Source organism: Lates calcarifer, linkage group LG4 (assembly GCF_001640805.2).
Source record: "Lates calcarifer isolate ASB-BC8 linkage group LG4, TLL_Latcal_v3, whole genome shotgun sequence".
In the NCBI taxonomy this organism is placed as follows: domain Eukaryota; kingdom Metazoa; phylum Chordata; class Actinopteri; family Centropomidae; genus Lates; species Lates calcarifer.
The window spans coordinates 7,219,474-7,244,997 of NC_066836.1; the positions used below are offsets into that span (position 1 = coordinate 7,219,474).

The window sequence follows — 25,524 nt, forward strand, 5'->3', positions numbered from 1 at the left end:
TGTGTTTGGCAGTTTGATGACATTCCAATCCCCAGTGTTCAGTGTTAATTGAGATCTTGAATCTAAGTGGATTCAAATGGTGTTTCATATGCCATTTTTTTTCTGGTAGTAACCTCATTATACTCAAAGTTAGGGATTTTGAAAGATAAACACAAGGGTAAAATCTAAGTGAATCAGTAATTTAAAGAGTAGAACACATTGTTTTGAGTCTCGTTGCCATACTTTTCATTTCTGCTTTGTGCTGCTGATCACATCCCTTGATGTTTTGGTTGGTTTTTGCCTCACATGATCCACTGGTGTTCAGAGTGAGCTGACAGTCGGCCTGACTTGACTGTCAAAGTCCCAGAGGTCTTAGCAAGCTTAGACATTGTGCAAGAGCAAGAGAGGGAAAACTTATAGGGAAGACATTCTGGGGTAAGATTTTTGATGCCCCTTATAAATTTGCCAGTGTATATGAAGTGTTAGTGGACGAATATGCCTAAGGTATGTTAATAAATGGAAATATGGAGGTTGGTGGTTAGATTTTTCATAAAGTAAGGTAGAGATGTGCAGGTATTTTCCCTAGGCTATGTTTCTACAGGCAGAACTGTCTCTGAGGTACAGTGTTTTTTTTGTTTTTTTCCTCACCTCAAAGAGCAGTGCACTTTACCACTTTTGCATTTAGTGAAACTTCCCCATCAAGAGGTAAAAATGGCACAGAGGGCCTGGACTATTTGGAAAAAAAAGCACTTTCCCTCTGGAGCTCTTAAGCTCAGATCTTTGTCATTATTAGCTTGCTTCTTTAGTTACAGATTCCTCTTCTAGAACGATAGAGACCTGTGCTCTGAACCGAGTTTGCCGTGCACCAGAAATCCCAGAGATAAGTAATAGAAGGTGTAACTCTTAAAAGGCTAAATGAAGTTGAATGGGAGGAAAGGGAAATGACTGGATTTCTTCTCCATTAGCACTCAAATTAATCCACTCATTTCTTCTCTATAAATTTATGAGGCACTGATGCTATAATAAGAAGTTTTATGTTGAATATTTAATTTCCTTAATTATTTTGGGCTAGCTTTCCAGTCCATCAGTTGAAGTCCATTTGTTACTCCCCGCTATGAATGGTTAATGAAGAGAAAAGCACTGAGATTTCCTGTAAAGCTGTGGTAGGCTCAGATTACTGTTTAGCTTTGGTCAGTTATTTAGTTATTTACTGAGCATATTTAAGAACACTATGCGTTCCATTTTCAGGACAATCAGGACTAATGCTTATCAGTTAATATCCTAAAAGATCCAGTCTTACTGTCAAGTACCATTAATTCTACTCAGAGTTTAGACTTCAGATTCAGGAATTAAAGATAGCAGTCACCGTTATTTGTATTATCAGTTGTTTTCTGCCACTAGTTGTTATAACTTTGGATGCTAATACTAACTTCTAAAATCTTTTTTTTTTTTCCTTTACGCTCTAGAATCATGACTTTGTCATTGTTCCCCCATGTGTTCACTGTTTTGGTCAACAGTGGGCCCTTATCTTTCCCTGTCAGTCAAGCCATTGTTGAAGAGAGGGACCCTGCAAATGCAAAATGGCACAAGTGATGGATTACTCTTTTATTTGGCAGGCTTTTCATCTGTTGAAATGGTGTGTATGTGCATGCTCACGCATGCATGTTCATGTCTGCTGAGGAGAATTTTTATGTGCAGTGTATTTTTAGATTGTTCCTACTCGCTTGGAAGAACATAACTGATGCTAATGTTTCAACCAAAATAAATAAAACAATTTAACTGCAGTTAAATTGAAAATTCCAAAATCTGAATTTCTATTGTTTAAATTTAAATATTAAAACAACTAGTTACTATTCAGAGAAGAAAAAGATGTGATACAGGCTACACATTAAAGTTAGTCCTAATGTTGTTATGATTAGCAGTCTCACCTACATCCAGAGTTTTATTTGACAATTTTCATGTACAATATAATAGAATAATAATGTAATTACATATATTTTCAAGCCTTTAAAATACATATTTACATAGCCTAAGCCATGAGCATGCAGCCTGTTATCAGTTATTCATGCAAGGCAAGGCTAGTGCATAATTTGTGGTTTATTTCCTTTTAGCAGTGGAAGCAGCCTTCTCCAGCAGAGGGAATAATTTCATGTCCCCCTCCTTTTGATTCCAGCAAAGTGATGCACTCTGGTGCAAAGCTTGGGGAGATTTCCTAATGAGAGCCATTAACATTGCTGAAGTTGATTTGTGTTTTTGAATGCATCCCTTTGTGTCCGAGTTGTTTTTTCTGCATGCCAATGGGAAATTATTAGAATAATAAAATGCTTTATTAGAACACCAGTGGTTTGTTCTGTGGAAAAATATTTCCCTAGAACTGTGAGAAGCACTAACAGAGACTCATACAGTATGTTGTTGTTCTGTGTGGTTCAAATCTTATACATATTGACCCTGAACATCCATGAAGCTTAGAGTGTATTTGAAAAGCAGTTGACACTTTTCACTGTAGCCAGTCAGTCTACTTATCTTTTTGAGTGCTAGCACCCTATCCTCTGTGTGAGGCAGAAATTTATTGAGGTAAAGCATCTGGAAGGCTGTCTTGTGTCAGAGACAAAGTGTTGCCTCCTCAGGTTGGGAGAGACTGTTCTGTGGGGGCTTTTATTAGGAAGAAGTTTTTCAGATTTATCAAAGTCTCCCCACTACACAACATGTTTCTTCCATCTAAGTTACTGTAGAAAGTAGTGTCACCTGCTTGGATTGTATTCTTGCCCTATACTTTTGTACACTGTGTTTGTGTGCAGGTTTTACATTTGTATTGCTGCTGGTATCTAAGCCATAGCTTGCTTAATTTTTCCATTCAACAGGAATATCTACTTTAGAGTAAAATCCACCCTAAAATACTTTTAAAAGGCTAAACTTGGCATTGTGTTGTTGATTTCCATGCACATTTTTTTGTTTGGTTGTGTTTTCCGTTATTCTCTCAAGATGACTGGCCGAACATAAATGACAGACTTCATATTACAGACAGTAGTTTGTAGCAGAGAATTTCAAACATGAGATGAAAGCAAGGTTTGCAAACATTCAGGCTGAAATCCATTCAGAAAGAGGCAGAGATATCAATTTCTTCACTCAAAATAGCACCACAAAACAGGATGCATTGTGGAAGCAGCTTGCATGTTTGCAGATCTGTTGACAGTAGCCTGTGAAATGTAACACTACTGAACAGCTGGTCGCAGCAGCACACAGCATTGCTCATTCACCACACTGACTTTTCCTTGATTGGAGAACTAACCAGGCTGCTTTTGCTATCACTCTCTTCACTTTCACAGAGGGTGAGGTGTCTTTTGTTATCCCGGTCTTGTGACATTTTAGTAAAGTTGAAGGAAGCAGATGAATGAGGGTTTTGTTGTGTGTCAGTGCTGAGGTGGCTGTCTGTTCAAAAAGTGTTCCTGAGAGTAATCTTTGTGGAATGATCATTGATCAAGCAAAACAAATAGGGCTCTGAAAATTAGACCAGAGGGAGACATATTCAGGTGAGAAAAGATGTGAATTGAACCATGCAGGCTGGAGAGTAGGGAGTGGATGACATTGAAGGTCACCCGCTAAGACATGTTTGGATAAATGGAGCCAACATCCATATCATTGATTGCCAACTTACCCTTTGAAGTTGCACAGAGTTGCATCGAGTCCCTCGTCTTGCACGCTGTTCTTGACCCTGCTGTATACCCATGCACCCATTGTGGATCTCATAGGCGCTGGAGCAACGACTGTTACCCCCAACTAGAACTGTGCAAAAATTAGATATGCGACATCAAACAATAAAAATGATGCGACATCACTAGTGCTCCCCTCTTAACAAATGTTACCACTTGCCGTATTGCATATTTCACCTCAAAGCGACTTCTCCGAGCCACCCGCTTCTTTGCTTTCATCGCCACCCCCGTACCCCTCACTGAGTATGCAAGGAAGTCTGTCTCTGGAGAGGTTCAGGGAGCGCAGGGGGCCAGAGGGTAGAGAGGGGGCACAATGCTGTAAAGTGCCTCAATGTCGCTTCATTTCCCCATTTTAATTGGGCTATCTAAATGCATCCCTGGTTTGTCAATACCCGCCGGGGTCCCAGATAAAAATGATTTGTCTCATGCATTCTGCGGCATGCTCTGCTGTTCCCCTTAGAGAGCGTGCCCTGCCAGTTGTCAGCAGCAGAGTGTAATGGAGAGTGCTCGTTGTTTTTGATTTTCAATGAGTTGCAGGAAAATAGGTGCCTTCCTCTATCAGTTGTACCGCTCTTGTCTTAGTCATTTTTCTTTTTTTCCTGTACTCTTATTCTGTCCGTAACTAACAAGTCAATATAGGCATGCAGGCACACCTACCTGTATGGACACGCGTACAGAGACAGAGATGGAGGCACAGGACACATGCACAAATTCACATGCTCTACACACACAGAAACATTTGTGCAGGCACGTACACACCAGCGCTCACTGAAGGTCAGCACAGCGAAGCCAATCTTATCTGTGTTTTTATGTGCTCTGTTTCCCACTGTCCTTGTCTTTTTCACACCTCCTGTCGCCATGTGCCATCACCTTCCCTCTCAGCGCTGGAGTCAGTGTTATCTGCAGACAGGCCTGAGAAAAATTCAGGGCCAGGAGTGTGCCCTTAGTGTTTGGAATGTGGAGCAGACACAATGTTTGACATTTTCTCTAATTCTGTTGCACAGGGATACATTGCTTTGAATGTTAAAGATAACTATTTTGTGCTCAAGTAGATAGTCTATGCAAGTGCTCTTTTTATTCTCTTAACCGATGGATAGTAATTTGGTGCTTTGTAACAATGAAGTAACATATATTAAAATCCAATTAGATGTATGCTTTCACATGCTTCCTGCAAAGGTTAAGCTATCCCTGTAAGTCATCTCGTCAAAGATCGCAGGCTGAGGCTAAATGTTACAGTGATAATTTGCAGGTACCTCTAACCCATGTTTCTAAGCTATGACACAATCCAAGCATTTGACATAAGTAACAGCATGATTACAATCTGGAGGTAAATTAGTTAACAAACAGACAACAGCAGTAGCCAAGTCTCGGTAAATTGTGAATTGGGCTGGGAATTCTAAGCTAACAGGTGTTGCCCAGCTGTGCTTTTGGACGTGATGACATAGTGCAAGTCTTAAGAGCCCATCAGCAACAGCACACTGACTTTCACAGCTCAGTGTTTACGACACAGGTCAGCATTATTTCTCTGGCATGCAGCCAGTGACCCCTCTGAATGGGGAGATGAAGCACATCTATTCAGATGCCATTTTAAAGGCTGTTTTCTTTAATTTCATCATTTTAGGTAATAGATAATAGTATGCGTCGATGCTGTTTCAGACAACTGCAGACTGCAGTGTTTCCAACAGCACCAAACACAGTATATTCTATTAATGTTATATATCATTAATTCAGTCAATGTGTGCTCTTCTGACCCTACACCAAGAAACTTATTTTCTTACCTCGAAGCTGAACCTTGCTAAAATGTTTTGGCAGACTTGTTAGATGATGCAGACAGTTATATTGATAAAGCCCTGGGCCAATGTGATTCATCTACAGTAGCCAGTGCAGTTTCCCATCTGATGATGACTACAGCTCACACAGAGGAGCTGAGGTGTCTGGCTTGATCCAGGTGTTCTTCACCTGCAGATAACCCTGGAACTGCACAACTGATCATTTTTTACATGCAGCAACTCACAAAAATAAAGCCTGAAAACCCAGAAAAAACATTGATCTCTCTAAATCAAGCTCAGACTAGAATCTATTAACTTGATATTGTTAGCAGACTGGCTTAAGTCTGGGAGAGTCTGGCTCCTTCAGATTGAAGAGGTTGTCAACCTTTTTTAAGTCTAATGAAATGAGTGGGGGATGGGTGGTTGTCACAATGTTATAAATTCACAGACTTGGTAGGGGGTGTTTCCAACCCTTTTCAAGCGTGTGTGGGGGGTGGGGCAAAAGATAAGTCTTAAAACTGCCTGAGCTACAAAAACTCACAAGAGGCAACAGTTTTAATCTTGGCATAGGGGGTTACTGCTCAATTCCATCTGTGTTTTGAGTTTAACATTGCACTAAAATGAGATTACTCTAGAGATTAAATGGCTCATGTTGTGCAGCTCAAACACTACACTACATTACTGTGCCTCACAATTAATTTTTCTCTCCCACTCTGCTATTAAGACTACCAGCCGGTAATCTTTACTTCTGCCTTTTACCTCGATTGGTGCAGCAATTTGATTTCAGATGAATGTGACATTTGAGCTTGCACAGACTGTTTACGCCGACAAAAATACTTTTTCTCCTCTCCTCACGGGTGTGTAGGTGTAATAATTGTTCTCCAGAAGGTTCCCTCAAACTCTCATTAGCTTGTAAAGGATGAGCGGTTTCCAAAATGTCCAGATTGGTTGTTCTTCTTTTTGCAGATAGTTGTGATATAAATTTTTAGGAGGCTTTTTCCATGGTCCATGCTTTAAATCCTGTTTTTTGTAAGTAAGATTATTGCAGCACATACAGCTGTAATATATTTATATTTTAGGCTGTTCAAATTGAATTACTTTTTAATCAGATGACCCAAATCCCATTTGTTCTAAACTAGAATGAAAGTTAAAGATAAAACAATTCCTTCTCTTGCTGAAAAGTCTGTTGTGTGCACAGATCTGCAGCCTCCAGTAAAATCAGACTGTCTCCCATTGTTAACAACAAAGAGAAATGTAGAACACATTGCAGTTCGCCATTTCCTTCAGCAGTGTTTAAGCCTAGAAGATATTCTACTTTGCTGCTCTTAGTGGAAACACTCATAAGTGTTTTTTAGAACCTCAATCTGAATATCTTTTATTATGTTAGTTTCTCTAAAGTACTATACTGTATCAGCACTATTGCCCTATTTAGATTAATAGGAATTACATTAGCCAACAGTATGGCAATGCTTAAAGATTATTTTCCCTTTCAGAAAATATTTACATATCATGATATAGTTGTTATGTATAATTTTATTATTAATGCAACACAGTACAATGTATGGCCTCTAAAAACATTGGTCTCAGTCTAGGACATGGCTTGCAGCGTCAGCAATGCCACTGATATATTAAACACATAAAAACATTGTTACGTCGAGGGCGAAACACTGTTGAAGCATTGCTGGATGAGTCAAGTTACAGTCCACACAGTATTATTGGGATAAATGAGCAAACCTCTCCCCAAGGTCCCGAGGCTCTGTGATCTATTAAGGCGCTGTCGTCTCGGATGGTGAATCTCAGAGAGTGAGGGAATTTTGGGGGGAAGAGAATGGTTGTGCTGACATCCTCTCTCAGTGCAATCCCTTGTCCTTGTAGAACGGAAGAGAAAAACAGCACCAGAGGCTGACTTGGCTGTTCCTCTGAGCTCCGTCATAAATCCGACTGAACATTTCTGAACATCTGTTGTGGATGATTAGCTCCATGGCTAGCAGAGTTTGACCAGAGGGAGTGAGAAGAAGTGTGTTCAGGAGTTGTGTATGTGTGTATACTCAACGCCTTGCTGATTTAAGAATGAGGACTTTGCATATTTATTTTCTTTGCCCCCTTTCTTTAAAAAGAGAAGAAAAAAAAATTTCATTATCCACAAATCATGTAGCTGGACATGTGGTAAGTTGGTACAGTCTTTGTACTTTGTTAACCCCTTCGTTTCAGCGATAATGACAAGGCATTGATTTTGAAATACATGCAGGAGTTCCATTTTAAAGTAGACATGTCAGACAGCCTGCCGTCAGAGTTTCTGATAAGACGGCATATGAGCTTACGTTAGGTCACAGTCTTTCCCTGGAAGGTGGTCAATAGATAAGCCATAATGGAGTCTCTAAGCTGCAGGAATACATAACATCACGTGTACCTTTTTTTCTGCAGGCAGGTGCACTGCAAAATTGTCTTTCATTGGTCAAGGTTCAAAAGGTAAGGCCCTGCAGCCTCCTCCCTCTCCACACTGAAATTTGACACCAGTGACATCACACAGTGGGTTTGGCTTCTCCCGGGCAGTCCCTGAACCACTCGCTCAGTGTGTGAACAAGCTCTGCCTCTGAAGGATCTCTCCCCAAGCCACATTGCTCTATAGCCACAGCTGGAAACGTATTGCCGGGGAGCCAAAAAGACAGTTCCTGTGGTTTAATGAAACGCTGTGAATGGAATAACTGAGCAGGGACTGGAGACTACTTTCTCTCACATACTTTTTCATAAGACATCGTTCAGGGATAATCTTTCGTGGATACTGCTGGATTTTCTTTTCTAGGATTTGGATACACTCTCTCTCTCTGGAATAAGTGCCTCACAATAAAAAGGAATAAAAGGGATTTATTTATTAGTGGACCTAGTTGACATGCATAGGTAAGTGTGAATTTTACACCACAGAAATGTTATTATTAGTATCAGTGAAGAAAACAAAAGTTGTTCTCAAAAAAACAAATGAGGCACAGGTGCATTTTTTGAAACTGACTGACTAACTGGCTGTCCTAGACTCTGAACTTTATCTGTCTGTATCGGCTCTCCCGACATGAGTATGTGTTATTTTTCATCTTGGGATATACCTTTTACAACTTGCCTCTTTCAATAAAAGTAACAAAGTAAGTTGATGTGTTACACTTCAATGGTCAGGTATTTTCTTACTATTCTTTTGTCCCCTTTTCTTTTGTCCTTGCTCACTCTTGCTTGTTAAGCCAAAACAATAGTTTAACCTCGTCTTGGCTTAGCTCTATTGGCTGGCTCTCTGGCAAATTGCCCTGTCTGGTGCGAGCCCTCCCCTACGTATTCAGCGGACTTTGAATAGAAGGGCCATAGAATGTCCCCTAGCTACCGCTGCTAAGGTGAGGCTCCCTGCCGTTCTACTGCATTAGGCCTACACTGAGGCCAAACAACCTGTTTTTCCAGTTGTCTTTATCTCCCTGGGCAATCTGGAGGGTAAAGTTTCAGCAACAAGAATTCCAGTTAGAAGGAGACACTAAACGGCTTTGAAATCCCAGATAATTGTAGACTATGGGAGAACTTTTGGAAGTCTCAAATTATGATTTTCTGAACATTTTTAGGCCCTGGTTTCAACAGAGTATAACTTATAAGATGTGTTTCTTAGTGTGATTTAAAGGTTTAAAGTTTGCTTTTCTTTCACTGTGATTATCAGCTATATCATAGTTGAAAGAAATTTATGGGGAAAACCTGACTGAAGACACCTGAAAAACTTTTTGCACCTTCGTTTCAACAAAGATTAACCAGCTCTAAATGTTCCCTTCAGCTGTAATTATGTCTTAAATCTTTTGTGTCTTTTTTTTATTGCAACATGAAACTTTTATATTCTGTTAGAAACTTTTGGACTGAGTTAATCTTGTTCTTGGACACAATAAATGTGGCAGTTGTTGCACAATAAGTTTGTTGCTCAATACAAGGAGCCGTTGTCAGTGGGAAGATATCCTTTTTGCAACTTGCTCTTTTCCATCAAAGCTGTCCTAAGTTTTCAAAGAAGGTAGTGTAGACAACATGTCTGTCTTGTTTTGTTTGGCTGTAGGAATGACTAGACTTCCCCAAGGGTCTGTCTTACAATGGCAATAGGAACTTTGTATTTTCTTTCTTAGTTGTGCCAAGGCTGAGCTTGCTTTTTTTATTTTTTTATTGTTTATATTTTTTTCCTTCTTAGTTAATGATTCAGGAATACAACCCTCACTGTGCAACTCACCCCTGTTAGTCTTGACTTGGAGCAGTAACCCAGACTTGATTAAAAAAATGACCTTGAGACGAAACTCAATACGGACACAACTGTTAAAATGTCTGCTCAGCTGCTCAGTAGCATAAACAAACAAGACAAAAAAACTGTCAGCCACAGTCATTTGTTCAAACAAAGCCAATTCCTGTCCACACTGGGTGACCTGTAGGTCGTCCTCCTTCACCTCCACCATGCAGGCCACTGACCCTTCATTCCACGTTTACGACTATGCCTCAGTCACTTCGTCACCGGCAATGTTCCAGAGAAACATTAAGTGATGTCTAAAATGTGACCTGAGGAAATAACTACTGTCATTTATGTTCCACTGCTCTTTATTAGATTCCCAGGCCAAACATACAAAAATATCCTTCACTTAAATGACTACCCTGGCTAAGGTCTTTCCTTTTGAATAAATTACCCGGTGTGGAACAGTCAATCACTCAATCTCTCTCCCCACCGGATTCCTCAAAAGTAATTATGGGCTGAGCATATGGATTTTTCCATAGAACTTGATTTCTCATCATCAGTGAATTGGGTGATGTGTAATGGCCTGTTAACGCATGATGGATCTGCTTAATCACTCTTGTCCCAGTTGGGACATGAAAGAGGTTGCTTACAATCACAGATCAATGTCTGTGAAGGCGATTGTGTCAGTGGAGCCAGACATTTGTCTATGACGCATACTGTAAGTCGACAGAAAACCTACAAGCTGTTGTTGGGCTAATAAAGTACAAAGCTTTTCTTGTAGAGGCTGCAAAGACTTGTTAATGATTAGGTTTCAGCCCCCCCCCCCAAAAAAAATCCTGCCTCTGCTGGAATTTTAAAAATTTGTTCTTATGTCAGGAATTGTTGCCTGATGGTGACAAGGTCACAAATAGTTGTTTTATGATGACATGGCTTAATTGTCAGTTCTCTGCTCTGTGCTAAACAACACGTTTATGCAGCAAGGGGTGAGTGAGCCAGATACGTCCTGCGTAATCTGTGATGTCAGTCAGCGGCCAACGCCTGTGTGATGTGTTAGCTGTGTTGATAGTCACTTTCTGGTCTCTGTTGTGACACTTCTTTCTTGCAGACAGTCGCTCATTCATTGTGACAGGTACTGAGGAGAAGGTTAAGAAAAAATGGCTTCTTTAGCACTAAAATCACCAATGTTTTGACAAGAGCGCTTTTCCTCAGCTGCCCCAAGCAGAGAGCTCATTTGATTGAACTACATTTGTGCCTATACCTTGACATCTTTGCAGGCGTGCCAAACATATGTTAGGGTTTTGACATGAGATGATATCCAAACAGGCAGGCATGTTTATTTTAAGTAAGGTGATGTTATTTTTGTTGTCAATTAGGGATGAATGGAAATTATTTTGTGAAAACCCACTACGTATGTGGCAGTGCAGCTTTAGCTCTCTCTCTCTCTTTAAAGTGGATCACAGTGCTCAGGCTTATTCAGCTCTTTTATTTCCTTCAGCCCTTTTCTGTACTCCTTTTTTATCTCATATATTCTATTCTGCATTTTAAATGTATCTATCTACATTTTATGTCCAGTTATAGCTAGCCATCAGGAGTCTGCTTTGTGCTCATAGCCTTGCACCTTCCATTTAAACCTTAGCTCTGTGCATTACAGCCATGTGTTTCTCAATGGGAACACAAATCCCCTTTGTCAGAGAGGACATTTCCCTCCTTGCACAAAACTCATTCCAATTCCACATCATCCCATTACGCCTCCACGTTGATTGAAACAACCTCCATTTTCAGGGGCAGCTGAATTTTTTTTGTACTGTATATGTATGACAAGGCTAAAGCTTATGCTTGTGTATGTAAAATGTGCAGTGAAGCAAGTTGGAGACATACAGTGGCCATGATAAATATAAAATCTGCTGTGCTTTATACTATTTTCTGAAAACAGGAGAAGACTAGGGGTCACAGTTGTTGCTCTGTTGCATGATACTGTTCATTTCCCTGGTAATATATCACCAAATTACTATGTGATACCAGGCTGATATCTTATACCTGAAATAGTTTTTTCTCCAGAAATACAAGGTCAGATTGGTTGCCTGTGGGCTGCCATTAAAGGGAATTAAAGGTCGCAGCTTCATCTTGCTCTTTAGTATGAGGGGATAACTGTGATGCTAAACTGCAGTAAAGCAAATAAAATTGAATGTAGGCTTGATTTATTTGCCACTTGGTTCTGGGAGTGTAGTCCTGCAGTTGATTTATCCCCCTTCACCAGCACCCTTGTTTGCTCAACCTCCCAATTTCCCCAAATGCCTGGCTTAAACTGGACATTCTATTTGATTACTTTATCAGCTTTCCTGTCACTTCCTCCTAAATTATGATATCTTTTTCAACAGCTCTCTGCTGCTGGTCTCACATATCAGCAAGTAGGACTGGCCTCTCACTAACCATAACATGTTATTAAATGGAATAATGACTCTTCACAGTCTTGGCTACCCATACAAAGACTTAAATGTAGTCATATTTGCATCTGAGAGTACAGCACGTGTGTTTCATGTTTTACAGCGAGATGAATCCAGCATCAGCATAACCTCAAGCTTTTGTTCATCTTGCGGTTCATCCTCAAACACAGGCAATGCCTCTTCCTCCTTCAGAAGTCTTGAGTTCCCCAGCTTGTTTTGGGAAGATGGATGGAGAATCATTTGGTTTCATTATAATGCCTGACTTATTTATAGCCTGCCTGTGCAGCGCCTGTTGGCCCACTGTGGCCCTGTAAGGATGCTGGGGGCTGAGGCGTTGATGAAACATTCCTGTGTCCAGGGGTTTTCTCTGAGGAGAGCACTGCTTGTTTAAGGGAGGGCAGCGGGGTGACAATGTAAGAACCATGGGCAAGGCCACTGAAATCTAATTCCATCAGCTCTGCCTAGCTACAGCTTTCCTGTTTGAAAGCTTTCCCCTACCAAAAGTCTTTGTACTCTGGGGGTGTCGGGCTATGTAATGATACCACGTAGCCCAACAACACAGGAGAAACTAAACAGTGCAACCTGGTCTTACAAATGAAGTTACCACAAAAAGGGAAGGTGGAACTTGATTATAAAAAAAATAGTTCTCCTGAAACACACTTTAATATTTCAGTTTACTATGCACAGTTTGGAGTTTGGAGTTTCCAGCACCAATCCCAAACCTTTATCTGGATCCCCCCCTTCAGCCTCAGAGATTACTGCTTCACAACCCCGGAGCAGGGATGCTGTCTGCCTGGTAATTTGATGGCTAATCCCTTGCCTCTTCCCTACAAATCTTCTCCCTGATAAAGGGGTTGCTTCTACATTAGTAAACATGGGAGACTTGGCTGCCTTGGCTGACAGTCAGACAAGAGTACTGGTTGAAGAAAAGGGAAGTAGAGGAATAACCAGTTCTCCCTTTATAGTTCATAGGAAAGCCCCCTTTACGTCTTATGCTGTAAACTCAACAAGTGCTAAGATGAATATTTAAACCAAAGAAATGCCTTTAAGCTTGCTCCTAAGGCAATCGAATTTTATGTATGAGGTAAATAATGTATAGTACATTTTTGCACATGTTGGTATAAGCATGAAAATCCCCATTGCTCAGGATGTTGCACAGTTAGCAGTTTAAATGGTTTTATAGTGAGCTGTGCATATGTCAAAGTGTTGTGCTTTACAGAGGGTTTCCATACAGTCCATTGTTAATGCACATTCATTAGCTCTTTGACCCAAATATGTTATCCTAATGATCACCGTGCTACTGCCACGACTAGACACGATGGCTCACATAAAAGGAATTCACTTCTTCAGATCTTTCTTCACAGGCTTACACTGGGCTGTACGGACTGACTACATGACTAAGCATTGCTAGATTGAAGGCTGTAGTCCTCATAAGAGTTTTATTAGGAAATGTGCCCTGTACATGATTTCTGTTTCCAGGATGGTTGCTCACCTCCTGTGATGGTGCATCAACAAAACACTAAGCCTTGGAATCAAAACTGACGCCTCAAGCCCAAACATGCTCAACCAAGTTTAACAGCACCCGGCAAGATTGCATTTAACCAATCTATGAAATAACTTCAGCTTGATGACTGCAACATTGGCTGTGATGGCTTCTCATTTGTTGACCTGACAGAGGCACTTCAGGCGTCAGGGTGGATCTGGTCGGGTGAGTGACAGGTCCTGTCCGTGCGTGTCTTTCTGTATGTGTAACGGCCCGGTGTTCAGTCTAATCATTGTCAGAGAGTGAGGTGATATGTCAGGAAGAATTTGGTGAGATCTCTGTTTTCAGCACCAGTCAAACACACTATACAAATGAACTGCAGTGAGGGCTTCAAGTTTTGCATGTTTGTGCTTTTTTTGACTTTGTAATCATATTTGCAAATGCAAGCACTACACTTTTGCCTCTACTAACACGTCCTTGAACAATATATATATTATGTATATTGGTGAGTCAAAAGTCATAGCAAGAGTTAGCCATAGCAAGAGTTGTACTACTATTTCAAGTTCTTAATTCATTTTCCAACATCTGATTGTAATGCTTGAAGTGACCTAATTTTTAAGTTTTACTGATTTTTCCATAAATGGCTCTAGTTTATTTTCTGATGATTAAATCTCTGGCATCTTCACTTGTAATTTCTGTTCTCCTTTCAGAGACCACTTGATCTAAATACCAGTTTGCTTGATTAGATGTATTTGCACTGGCACTGAATCACTAGAGAAGCGCTCGTCTAGATTTTTTTGTATGAAGTGGATTTCCATCTAACTATTTGATTAGTCAGTAAAATCCTATGACTCACAGTCAGCACAGAATTTATCTAAATGGATGTGTCCAAGAAATCTGTGTGTGCGTGTGTGTGTGTGTGTGCGTGTGTGCGTGCATGTTGACTGTATGTGTTGTGTGTGTATGTCTTGTTAGCCAAGCTACAGAACACTGGCTCTACACTGGTGGTAATTGATAGTCTGGAGGCTGTCTCAGCTGCAGGTAAATCCTATCTGCAGCTGTACTGTGAGAGGGGTGGGGTAGGAGAGAGTATAAATAAGTCTTCCAAGGACTAAGGATTTCAGAATAACCAGAGGGATGGTGGGGGGGGGGGGGGGGGACAAGAGGGCAGATAGCATAGCTGAAAGACAGGGTGATAGTGAGGGAGATGTTTAATATGGCAGAGGTTTTCCCTTGCAGGCAGTTAAAATTTCTTCAAGATAGCACAGGCTTAAATATACATTTAGGCTGCATTTTTTTTCCAAGAACGTTGCTGAGTAGAACAGTGTATTACCCCATGTCGTCTTTGTTCTGTATCCACTGCTTGCCTAGTGCACAAAGCTAAGTGCAGAGGCTTAGATGTGGCTTTTGCCTCTTTTGAAACACTTCCATCAGATTTACAGAGCAGAATTCAGTCCTATGCTTTGCCAGTGAGAGATGCACTGTGGAGAGAAAGCAAGAGAGAAAGCAAGAAGAGGGGGAAAGCACGATGGAGAGAGATTGGTCCCGGTGAGAGATTCATAGGTAGTAATGAGGGTGTTGGTGGAGTGCAGGTCGTCGTGTTGTGGCTCCGGCCTGTCAGTATAATGGACCTTGCTAGTCAGCTGGCAATCGATTGTACTGCTCACAACCTCGCCCGCCTGTTGTTCTTCACTCTTGCTGTCTGTCAACCTGCCACCCAGAGATGGAGGACGAAGCAGAATCTTCTCCCAGACGACAGATACAGTGTCCAGATACTTTCTCATTACCTGAAAGGTGGCCTGAGGTGAGGTGTGGAGGAAGGCAGGTCTGACTCCACATTTTCAGCCAATATAACATAAAGAGAAAGCCTCAGGAGTAGCATCCTAATTAAGTCCTGTTTATTTTTGACTATGGCTGGCAACTATTAGCTTTCAGTTGGTTTATTAAATAGTGAACTTGACTTGTGACTTTTTTTAGGGTTGTAACTAATTATTGATGTTAACCAGCAAATAATTTTGCTTAATAAAGGACTTAGGAAGATTCATTAATGATCAAATTAGTTGTTTAATGATAATTTGATAATTTTCTATTGACAGCATAAGGCCATTTTGTGCCATCTGCCTCTGATACCATCAGAAATACAGTTTCCTGCTCTACTCATATCATGTAGGACAAAATGTTGGATTAGGCACTCAGTGAGGACAGACATGCCAGGTTAGTGGCAATTTTAGCGTCTACATCTTTGAAGTTTATTGCTCTTTTGCACAGTCATAGTTTTTAGGAGTACTATACTTGTCTGATGACCATGGTCTAAGCTGAGAGCCCCTGCTTCTCTTGCCCTTTATCCACTGGCCTCTGCCTATTCCGCACTCATCTCTTTTACATTTTAAATCCTCAGGCCTCCAGAGAGAGATAGGGATATATGGTTCCATCTGCTCCAACAGACTGGCTCATGGCTCACACAGAGAGAAAGAGACAGAGAAGGAGACATGGCCAGGGAGAGAGAGAGAGAGAGAGGGGAGGAAACAGGGATGGAGAGAAACACAGACTGACAGAAAGACAGAACGGCTTATTAGAATCTGCCTTTTTTCACTAGTTAGACAGGGACTGAGAGGATAGCTGCCTGGAATAGAAGGCAGGAAAGGAGTTGGATTAGGACCTTGGGGATCCTCTTTTTTTTCCACATTTGCAATGGAAACTAACCCACATTGAATCTGTTAGGACTTAACTGTTTCAGGTAGACCAGTCTTGGCTTTTCTTTGTTTAACACAAGGTAGTTCTCAGAATAGCATGTGTTTGTGTGCCTTTTTAAATTATCCAAACACGTTTCTCATCAAGGAGTCCTTCTTTTCTAAATACAACCTTGTGCTTTGCCTCAGACACCATTGGGTACAATGTTTCCGTTTCCCACCACAAATGTTTCATTATATAGGCGGTGCTTTTCCCAGCCCTCGCTGAGTTAGTCTAACCCTTCCCTGTGTCAACACTGGGTTTGTTCTTCTGTACCTTGGACCACAGAGGATTGTTTTCCCTGTATATTTTACGCTCTATGTTGTAAGGTGAAATAATAAAACCATCATCCACAAGTTTCAGCTCTGACTGAAGACAAACAAACCCCAAACCACCCAGTATAGTATGAAAAATTCATTCTGGCTACAGTTATGTCCTCACCTCTGTGTTTAGTAGAACAACGCATTGTTCTAGGGGAATATCATTGCTGATATTATAGTTGCTCAGAAGTAGATTTACATAAAAGGATGTAGTGACAAATGAGCTGCTTTCAGGATTACAGATGGACAAGCCCAAACTATCCTCCCTGTGCCCATTAACAGGTGAATTATTTTTTTGTTTTGTTTTTTTGCGCAATGGTAGCACTTTGGCTAATCCATTCACAGCCCGTTTGAATTTTGCCAGTATGAATGGGCAAATCCTAATTTCTGTAGAAGTGTAACATTTTTTCATAAAGTAGTGGGAACATGGTGAAACTCACATGCTGCGGTCTGTGAATGAAATAGCTGACAATCATGCTGTTGGATCACATTGATGAAGAAATCCTGCAAATCCTATAGTGCCTTAAAGCTTTCTCCTCATTGATTTGCATCATTTTCTGCAATGACTAGACATATTAAAAGGATGGAAAGGGTATAGAAAATTCTCTACTGGTCTCACTATATATATATAGTGAAGGTGCCCAACCGTAGTACAAAGAATAGTGGCAAACAATTACCAGAGTTGCTGCTCTGTCATTGAGCACTGAGGCCACAGCCTCTTTCACATGTCGTCCTCTGGAGGGTCCCTGCTGGCCAAAGAGCTTCCCTCCCCCAGCCGTTACAGTCACTAATCTGGCCTGACACCAAGCTGATTTACAATACCCCCCTACCCTAAGCACCGACTGACTAGAAGTAATTGATTTAGAACAGTATAGACACCTGCTGAAGAGTATGAAGCCCTCTAAGGCTCCTGCTACCCTCTTATACAAAGTTAGGCTTAATATTCTCACCTCAGTGCACCTGTGGAAAATAAATTCCCTTAAACCTGAAGATAAAGGGGAAATTTCTGTCCAAGTGGGGTAATACTATTGACAAAACATGCTTATGCAGTGTATTTTCCCTCCCATGCTCTGCCGTAGTTCTCCAGTGCTTAATTCTTCTAATATTTCAGCTCTTTCTGTTCGCTTAAAATCCACCCATGATAGATCTGTGGATTGAGCTGAGCCCCAACAACTGCTTGTGTTTGGCCATTATTGATCTATGGGAGCTCTGTATTTGCCAGTCTTTCTGCTCACATGCCTTCACTCTGTTTGTCTTTTACTGGCGGAGATGGGGCTTGCTGCCGAGGAGGTGGTGAGGGTGGTGGGGGTGGGGGGTGTTGAAGTCCTCTGCATGGTGTGAGGGGGGAGTCCGTGCCTTCTGTGCTGCCTGCCTAGTCATTTTATGGCACCATCTGTCCACAAGCAAACCGTCAAGTGGTGACGTCTCAGCCCATCTTTCTTGCTTGACAGTGTGAATTTACTTTTGATATATATGCACATCTGCTGTTGAGAATGTGTCTCAGTTTATATTGCTAATTTAATGTTTGGCCATAGCACAGAATCAGTCCTAATTATGCGGTAATTCATTTGTAGAACTCTCTAAAATGTAAACAAACACAAATATTAAAACTTTTTTCAATCTTTGAACTAGGGCAAGGCTGTTGGCTTTTAGAAGATACAAAGCTTTGTTATTTTATCATTCTCATTTGGTTTTATTTAGGCCCTATCTTTGAGGACTTACAGGTTGGCCTGAATAACAAAAGATTTTTATTTATGTACCACGTTTCAAAACAAAGCTCCCTCACAGTCAACAGAGATAAAACGCAAAGGACAGATTAGTAAGAAGGACATAAACAGCAAGGATTTATAAGCAAAATAATAATCATAATAATGTTAATACCTATGATAGTAAGTAGAAATGTCGAAGTAATCCTGTTGGGATGTCAACACATAGGATGAAATTTCTAAGAAATGAGAGTTTTCCATACAAAAGCCCTTGGAATTTAAGTATGCTTAAGCTGAACTAGTGTATATTCTGTAAGTATGGCCCCAAGATTGGCACCACTTTACAGAAAGCTGTTTCATACAGTCGATTGGTCCAGGTATACACAGCATTGCTTTTATTTGATGAATGTCTGTTTTACATTGAGCCTGCTTTTTGATTTATTGCAGGCCCTTTGCCCAGCACTTTGTAGTGCAAGCCATTTTCTTCTTGCTCTGCAGCTCGACAACGCCAATAATCACTCTCCAATAAATTCAAATGGAAGTGGCACTCTGGTATGTCTCTTCTACTCTGTGTAATACATATCAGTGTAATACATATCACCTTTCATTCCCAGATTGATTTGCAGCTGAAAAGATTGGTAGCCCCCCAGAGGTGACTGTAAATCCCCACTTCAGTGGCAATTTATGGAGGTGCTTGAGATTTGTTAAATGTTCACTCAACCAGACTAAATGCCAATCGACATTGTATCATATGGGTGAAGCCAATATGCAACGGTCTTTGCATTCTGTTCAGAGGCAAGTTAGGGCCTGTATCGGGAGCGTGGTGCATTGAGTCCAACCTCTCATGCGTCATAGATTACATCACGATGTGTCATATGTTGTAAATGTCTGCATATACTTCAGATGGCTGTTGTATCAGTATAATTAATTATTGAAATGTCCTAACTTAACCACCTGATGGATTTCTTTGAGTCATCCACACAGGCAGACACTTTACTCATGTGATTTATTACCTGACTGCTTATTGTAGGTCACCATAATCAGTGCTCCTTACTTTCTATTGCTCAACTTAGGGAAGTGCACTCATCTGTTATTGGTGTCTTTCAGTCTCTTGCTCGTCTTCTCAGCAGTAAAGCGTTAACAATTAACTTGGTGGAATCAGCTTGTAAACAGAAGTGCTGTAGAACTCGATAGGTCACAAGACATTACCTTTTGTTAGGTGAATTTCAATGTAGCCCCGTAAAAAGACACGCACCATCAAGTTTGGATACAGCAAGGCATTTGGAGTTGGAGCGAAAACCTAATTTGGTTACTTTACACTTTCATTTTACAATATGTGGCTCACCAGGCTTGCAGTAATTCTCCTGGGGTCTTGTAGTGTGTGTTCACCGCTGAGGTAAAAAAGGAGCACAGACTTGTGGGGGTGAGCCTTCTAGGGCATGGAAAACTAATCAAGGGCCAAAACATTGCTGTCGAAATTCAGCTTGTAACTGTGTTTATGGAGCCGATGCAGGCTGCGCCAACAGAAACCTCTCCGGTCTGGGTTTATCACCTCCAGAGATGGCCATGATTAGCTCCCCACACTGCTAGCCATATATCTCAGCTGTCCCACCTCCCCACGCTCAGGATGACCCATTAAACAGAGACAGAGAAAGAGAGAGAACATGAGTAGGAGGGATGGAAACGATAGAGAGCAGAGATGCTACCTGTAGTTAGTGTAATAGTAGTGTTTACTCTGCCTCTGCATGCTTTCTGCTTAGCTGTGTCTTGCATTGTCTGTTTGTAGACTGCCACCTCTACATGGGTAGCCACTCCTTTGCCACACACACGCTCACACACAATGGATAATAACTTGAATGACAGGCACCTGATGTGGGTGTCAAACAAGCAAACAGCATAGGTGTGTATTTTTCATAATATTTCCCTCCCCACTGAAGTCTCACAAAACCCCCTTTGTCTTCCAGTTTACCATTGGAGACATTCACACTCCGTTCTTCCCTTGTTAATTACTTCACTAAACCTCTTAGTCTTCTGCCTAATTATACAATGTATATATACTGTATATGTCACGCTCTGCAATACTGAGAACTGCACAGACACACACAGCTTCTTCCTAAAGGACTTAGAGAGTGGTTAGCCTCATAAGTGGCTGGTCATTTAGGGTTATTTCTACTTCTGTATCAATTTAATTCTCTTTTCTTTCATGATGACTTTGTATTCAGATAAAATGTTACCACCACAGAATCCTCTCTCTCTCTCTCTCTCCATATATATAGAGGACATATGATCTTGACATCTTGACAAATTGGACTGAGGACCCAGTGCTACACCACAAATTGTGTTTAGTCTGGTTGCAGACCTCTGGATCACCACCTACATCTCAAAGTTTATGGAGTAATTCAAAATAATGAATTCAATGGGGCTGTTGTGAATGGCTTTTCCTTAGCAGCAGCTAAGCAGCCTAGGAAGCTTCAGGCTTGAATTTATTTAACACAGCCTCCCCTTAGTTTCTTCAATGCATGTCCATGTTATAAGTGATAATGAGGTGGAAGGATCTAACGAATCTTTGACTTTGCCTCATCTATTATTTTCCTACACTGGGATGCTCTGTCAGGGGTAGTCAGCTTATTGTGTTTGTATATACATAATATATAAATTGACAGATTTCATAAACGTCTTAAAATTGTGCTAACAGCACACTGGCTAATACAGCCTCAGTCAGCCACTAGTGAAACCAATCACAGAAAATAGCTTACAAAAAGGCATTGTTTGTCCAAGTTGTGTCAGGTTGAATTCCACAATTTTGCCTTTGTATATCTTTGATATGAAATTTTAAACTGTATTAATTTTGATCACCCACTGTAGCTGTAAAACACCTTAGCTCCTGAATTCATTAAATTACCAATTAGTCTCTTATTAATTAGGATCTCAGTTTCTGTTGAAATAATCTGGATTTATCATTTTAGCCATAATTATGCAGTGTTAACTATTTCTCTCTCACACATTCCCCTCTTATTCACACACAAGCCAGGCTTCAGAATTAAATCATAACCAAGGCAGAAGGATTCACATACAATCTCACAAGGGCAGACATCCACCCCTACATGTTCTTACTGTTTTTCTCTCGCTCTCCCACAGTGGCAAACAATTTCTTCCTGTGTTCTGAGCCACTTGCTCAGATTTTGGATCACGCTGCACCATTTCCACGTCGATGCCCTGTCCTTCTCTCACCAGCTACCGCCACCACAACACAGATGCACATGGTGGCAAGTGTTGTCCCATAGTATTTGCATGCAGCTGGGAGGCACCAAGCTGCACTGGGATAAATAAGTAGCTAAATAAATAAAGAATAAACCTCGCTCTAGGAATTTGTCTCATTGAAGATGAAAAGCATCTGCCTCTCTCTGGCATCTGCTGTGAAAGATATCCCTCCACCGCCAAGGGTTTGGAGCACGGCGAGTAGCCAACTCTATCAGCCTCACTCACTCTCTCTACCCACCGACATGAACCAACGCAACGCTGCCGTACATAAAATGAGTGTCAAAACATATTTGTCAGCCAACAAACTTGATGTGAGTTGCGCTCATTTTGCAGAGCTAACTTGGGGTATTAACTTGAAATAAAAATGGGGCCTAAATGTCTTTAATTCTGGTTTCAGAGTGGGGGTGTGATCCAGTTCTTTGGCAGCCTGAGCAGTGTATTTGTGTGTCTTTTTCTTCTATAGCTTAACACACCAACAATGAGCTGTATTCTCATTACCACTGAAGGTGAAGACACAAAGGGAAGCTTTTTTCCCTGGAGGTTTTAAATTATTTTGTAGGTATTTGTCAAACATCTACATGCAGGGAAGAGTATAATATAGACTGATACAATCACAGCTTGAACTTTCACTGACAGTAGATGATTATGGCTGTGCACACTGTCTGGAAATTCCTTGGATGCAAGGTGTGTTGCATTGGAAATTGGCTTAGTAGACTTGAAAGCCTAGAGGCACATTCCTGTAAGTGACAAACAGTGATCTGTCAATGATACCTGTCTGCGAATGTACCCAGGTGACGCATTCTTCTCATCATTTTACTCAGCCATGCCTGCTTCTTCCTTTGCCATGTGACTTGTCAGAAGAGTTTAAAGCAGACCTCAGATGAAAAAAACTCTCAAATGTTGCTTTAAGAACCTTGCCTAACAGAGTGTTTTTTTGTGTGTTGTTGTCACAAAGAGGGTGGTCGAAGAGGTGCCCAGTGCGTGTGTGTGTGTGTGTTTTTTTGTTTTTTTTTCCACTGTTTCCACACGCATTGAAAAAGCTACATGAGTAATGGGCTGCTCAACACCTCCATAGGCTTAATAATGGAGAGGTTTTTTTCCACAAGATACTGGAGGCATTGTGTTCCTGACACTCTAACTTATTTAGCTGAACTGAATAGACTAAAGCTGACCGGCCACCCAGCAAGCCTGTAGATATTCCACATTGTGAGCGCCTCTCTTTCTCTTTTCACAAATATCAGCAATCAGTATTGTTCAGTCCTCCTTCACTATAAACTGGGCAGTGATACTGAACAGACGAGCTAAGAAAGTTTTCTATTCCATTCCAATAGGCCTCTTGTAAAAGCTTTGTACAGAATCATTGACAGGGAGCCCTTGAAGACAAAAGTAGGCTTACTTTAAAACTTCTCAAACTTTTCTCATTTTAGTTCTTTTTTTCTGAAGTACTCTGGAGATAGTGCTTTAATTCCATCAAAAGAGAGATATCTATCCTTACCATATTGTGGTCTGCTTTACAGCGTTATGATTACTCATCACAGATGGCCATGGGCAACAGAGTAGGGATAAGAAATTTAGTTAGCTCAATTCATGGGGATACATAGTTACTTTGTTTGTAACAGCATTAGACATCAAAACTGCAGGCTATAACGAACTTAAGGTCATATATCTAAATCTTATCAGTTGGCTTAGTCATTTCCTACACTAAATCTAATTCCTAAAAAGACTCATGGACATTGCAGTTTGTTTTGAGGGACAGCCTTTGTTTTTCTGTCTCCACCTACTACTTATAATGATGGAGAAATGCTTTCTGTTTTATTGCGTGGTCAATTATGGTTAATTTGTGGCACACCTGCTGTTCCTTAGCTGACCAATCAAGCCCCCCCCTCCCCGAGCTGTGTTGTATGTTAAATGTTTATGTATGCATACATGTTGTCATTCTATGAGGTCATCATGGCACTTTGTTGATTTGAGCCCATCTGGAAGACACAGTTTCAATTTCTTAATGGGGAACATTAAGTGGGTGGTGTTCCTTAGGGAGCACTGTTTAGGAGGTCCTCTGGGTTTTAGACTGATCCTCATTGTGAGGGGATGGCTGAGGAGCTTAATCCTGCATCCTAACCTCCCCATTGTTCTTATTTCTTTGCATATCTTTTCTCTGTAGCACTGTGCTACATTTGTTTCCTAACTCTTCTGCTGATGTAGTTTGCGTGTTACATTCGCTTCACTTGTATTTTCCTCTGCCCCGAGCAGGATTTTGTTGTGGTTAGTGGGTGCCTTGTTGATCGCGACCAAAGATCCCCAGTGTTGTGTGCTGTTGTTTTCTTACAAGTGTACAGAATTTCTGTTTCCTTTGGTTCTGCTCTGCGACTTGGTCTTGATATTTTTGCTTTACTGTGTTATTATACTCATTCAAATATATGCAAATATATGGTGAGTTTGAATACTAATGTTTCTGTACTCCTGTTCTGCATGTGTTTGCTCTCCCAGGTGTTAGTCTTTGATCCTGTCAGAGTGGGACGCGTCTAGCAGGGGACTGAGGAGGGAGCAGTGCCAACTTGGAACATGGTGCCTAATATTCACCTGGCAGTGCCCCTCCTGCCCAGAGGGGTGTTGCTGTTCCTGCTTCTACTCAGCTGCATGGTGTTTTCCTCTGTGGCAGACAGTAAGTAACCTCATTCACCCGTGAAGTCCTGCCTTGCTTTCCTCACATTAAGCCTCCTAAGTATTTTGACAGGAAGAGCTTTTCAGCTCCTCATTCACATGTAGAGAAAATTACACATAATGGGAGATTAAAAAGCAATTTCTTTTAGAATAATTTCAGGTGTATCGCCTCTTCTAGTCATCAGCTGAACAAATGTAGGCCTTTTGTACACTTTACACTCGTTCTTTTTTGAAGGGACTGACATTATTATCGTAACTTGAATTTAACCCACTACAACGTTTCACATTAATTCACTGTTTGGATATTCACAGAAACCAGGCTTTCATGCTGTGCAGCATAGAGCTTCATTTAAAGTAGAATATAGATTCTATTCACATTTGGTGTCTTTGGTGGATTCCAGCAAACAGAAATAGCACTGATCTAATGCATTTTCCCAAGTATAGGGAGCTTTAGTATCTGCACTAAAAATAAGCGTATAGTGTACGCAGTGATGCTCCATGGGCCTCTCTGCTTGGCTGTCAATCTGAATGACACTTTTGGCTCGAGGAAGATGTGTCACCATCACTGTGCCTTTGGGTCTTGGGGGCAGTCAAGAGGTACTGCCCTGCCAAAGACAGGGTCAGGGACAGAATTAATTCAACACATGACCTCACCTATAGTGCTGTCATAGGGTCACTGTAATTCAATTATACCCCAACCCATCCCCTACCCCCACCCAACCACACGAACTGCCCTGTCCTTTCATACGAGGGCCCAATAGGATTTGTTTTTCTGTACCCTTTGCCTTCTCTCACTCAGCCCTGTGTTGTCATCTTTGTCTATTGCGGTATGTGTAGAGTTTTGCACAGTGCGCAGTGTTAACTTGACCTTGCGGAAATGTTTTGCACTCCTGTCTTTTTTCTTGTGGTCTGGTTTTTGCTCTGCTTGTAATATGATCAGACCAAATCAGACCCTGACTGGAGCAGTAAGATGTGCCCCAATGCCCTGAATTCATCCCTAGACTTTAAAGACAGTGACATGTATTTGACTCAAGTCCACTGGTGATGCTTTTCCTATGCACCCAAAACTATTGCAATATGTTGCAATATGTCTAGTCCCTCCACTGATTTAAAATAACAAGCTCTGAATAGTGTGGAGTAATTGGCACAGTACTTTTTTGACAACGCAATGTCAGTAATTTATGTATTTGTTATGCATCATGTTTATTGTCATGTTATGTTGTGTACCTGTGC

At 41.0% G+C, this 25,524-nt stretch overlaps 1 protein-coding gene across 14 annotated transcripts in view; it reads left to right on the top strand.

The window, feature by feature from the left end:
- The window catches only part of LOC108884197 (receptor-type tyrosine-protein phosphatase F), a 159,076-nt gene that overhangs the window by 29,631 nt on the left and 103,921 nt on the right, over window positions 1–25,524 (top strand). For 11 of the 14 annotated variants that reach the window (XM_051069902.1, XM_051069906.1, XM_051069905.1 and 8 more), the window contains exons 1-2: window positions 8,013–8,356; window positions 24,118–24,292. In XM_051069902.1, the coding sequence (XP_050925859.1) occupies window positions 24,193–24,292 (100 nt within the window). In that variant the 5' untranslated portion in view covers window positions 8,013–8,356; window positions 24,118–24,192. Of the gene's footprint in view, window positions 1–8,011; window positions 8,357–24,117; window positions 24,293–25,524 lie in introns of those variants that run through there. The other 3 variants (XM_051069903.1, XM_018677922.2, XM_051069909.1) reach the window with 2 other exon arrangements.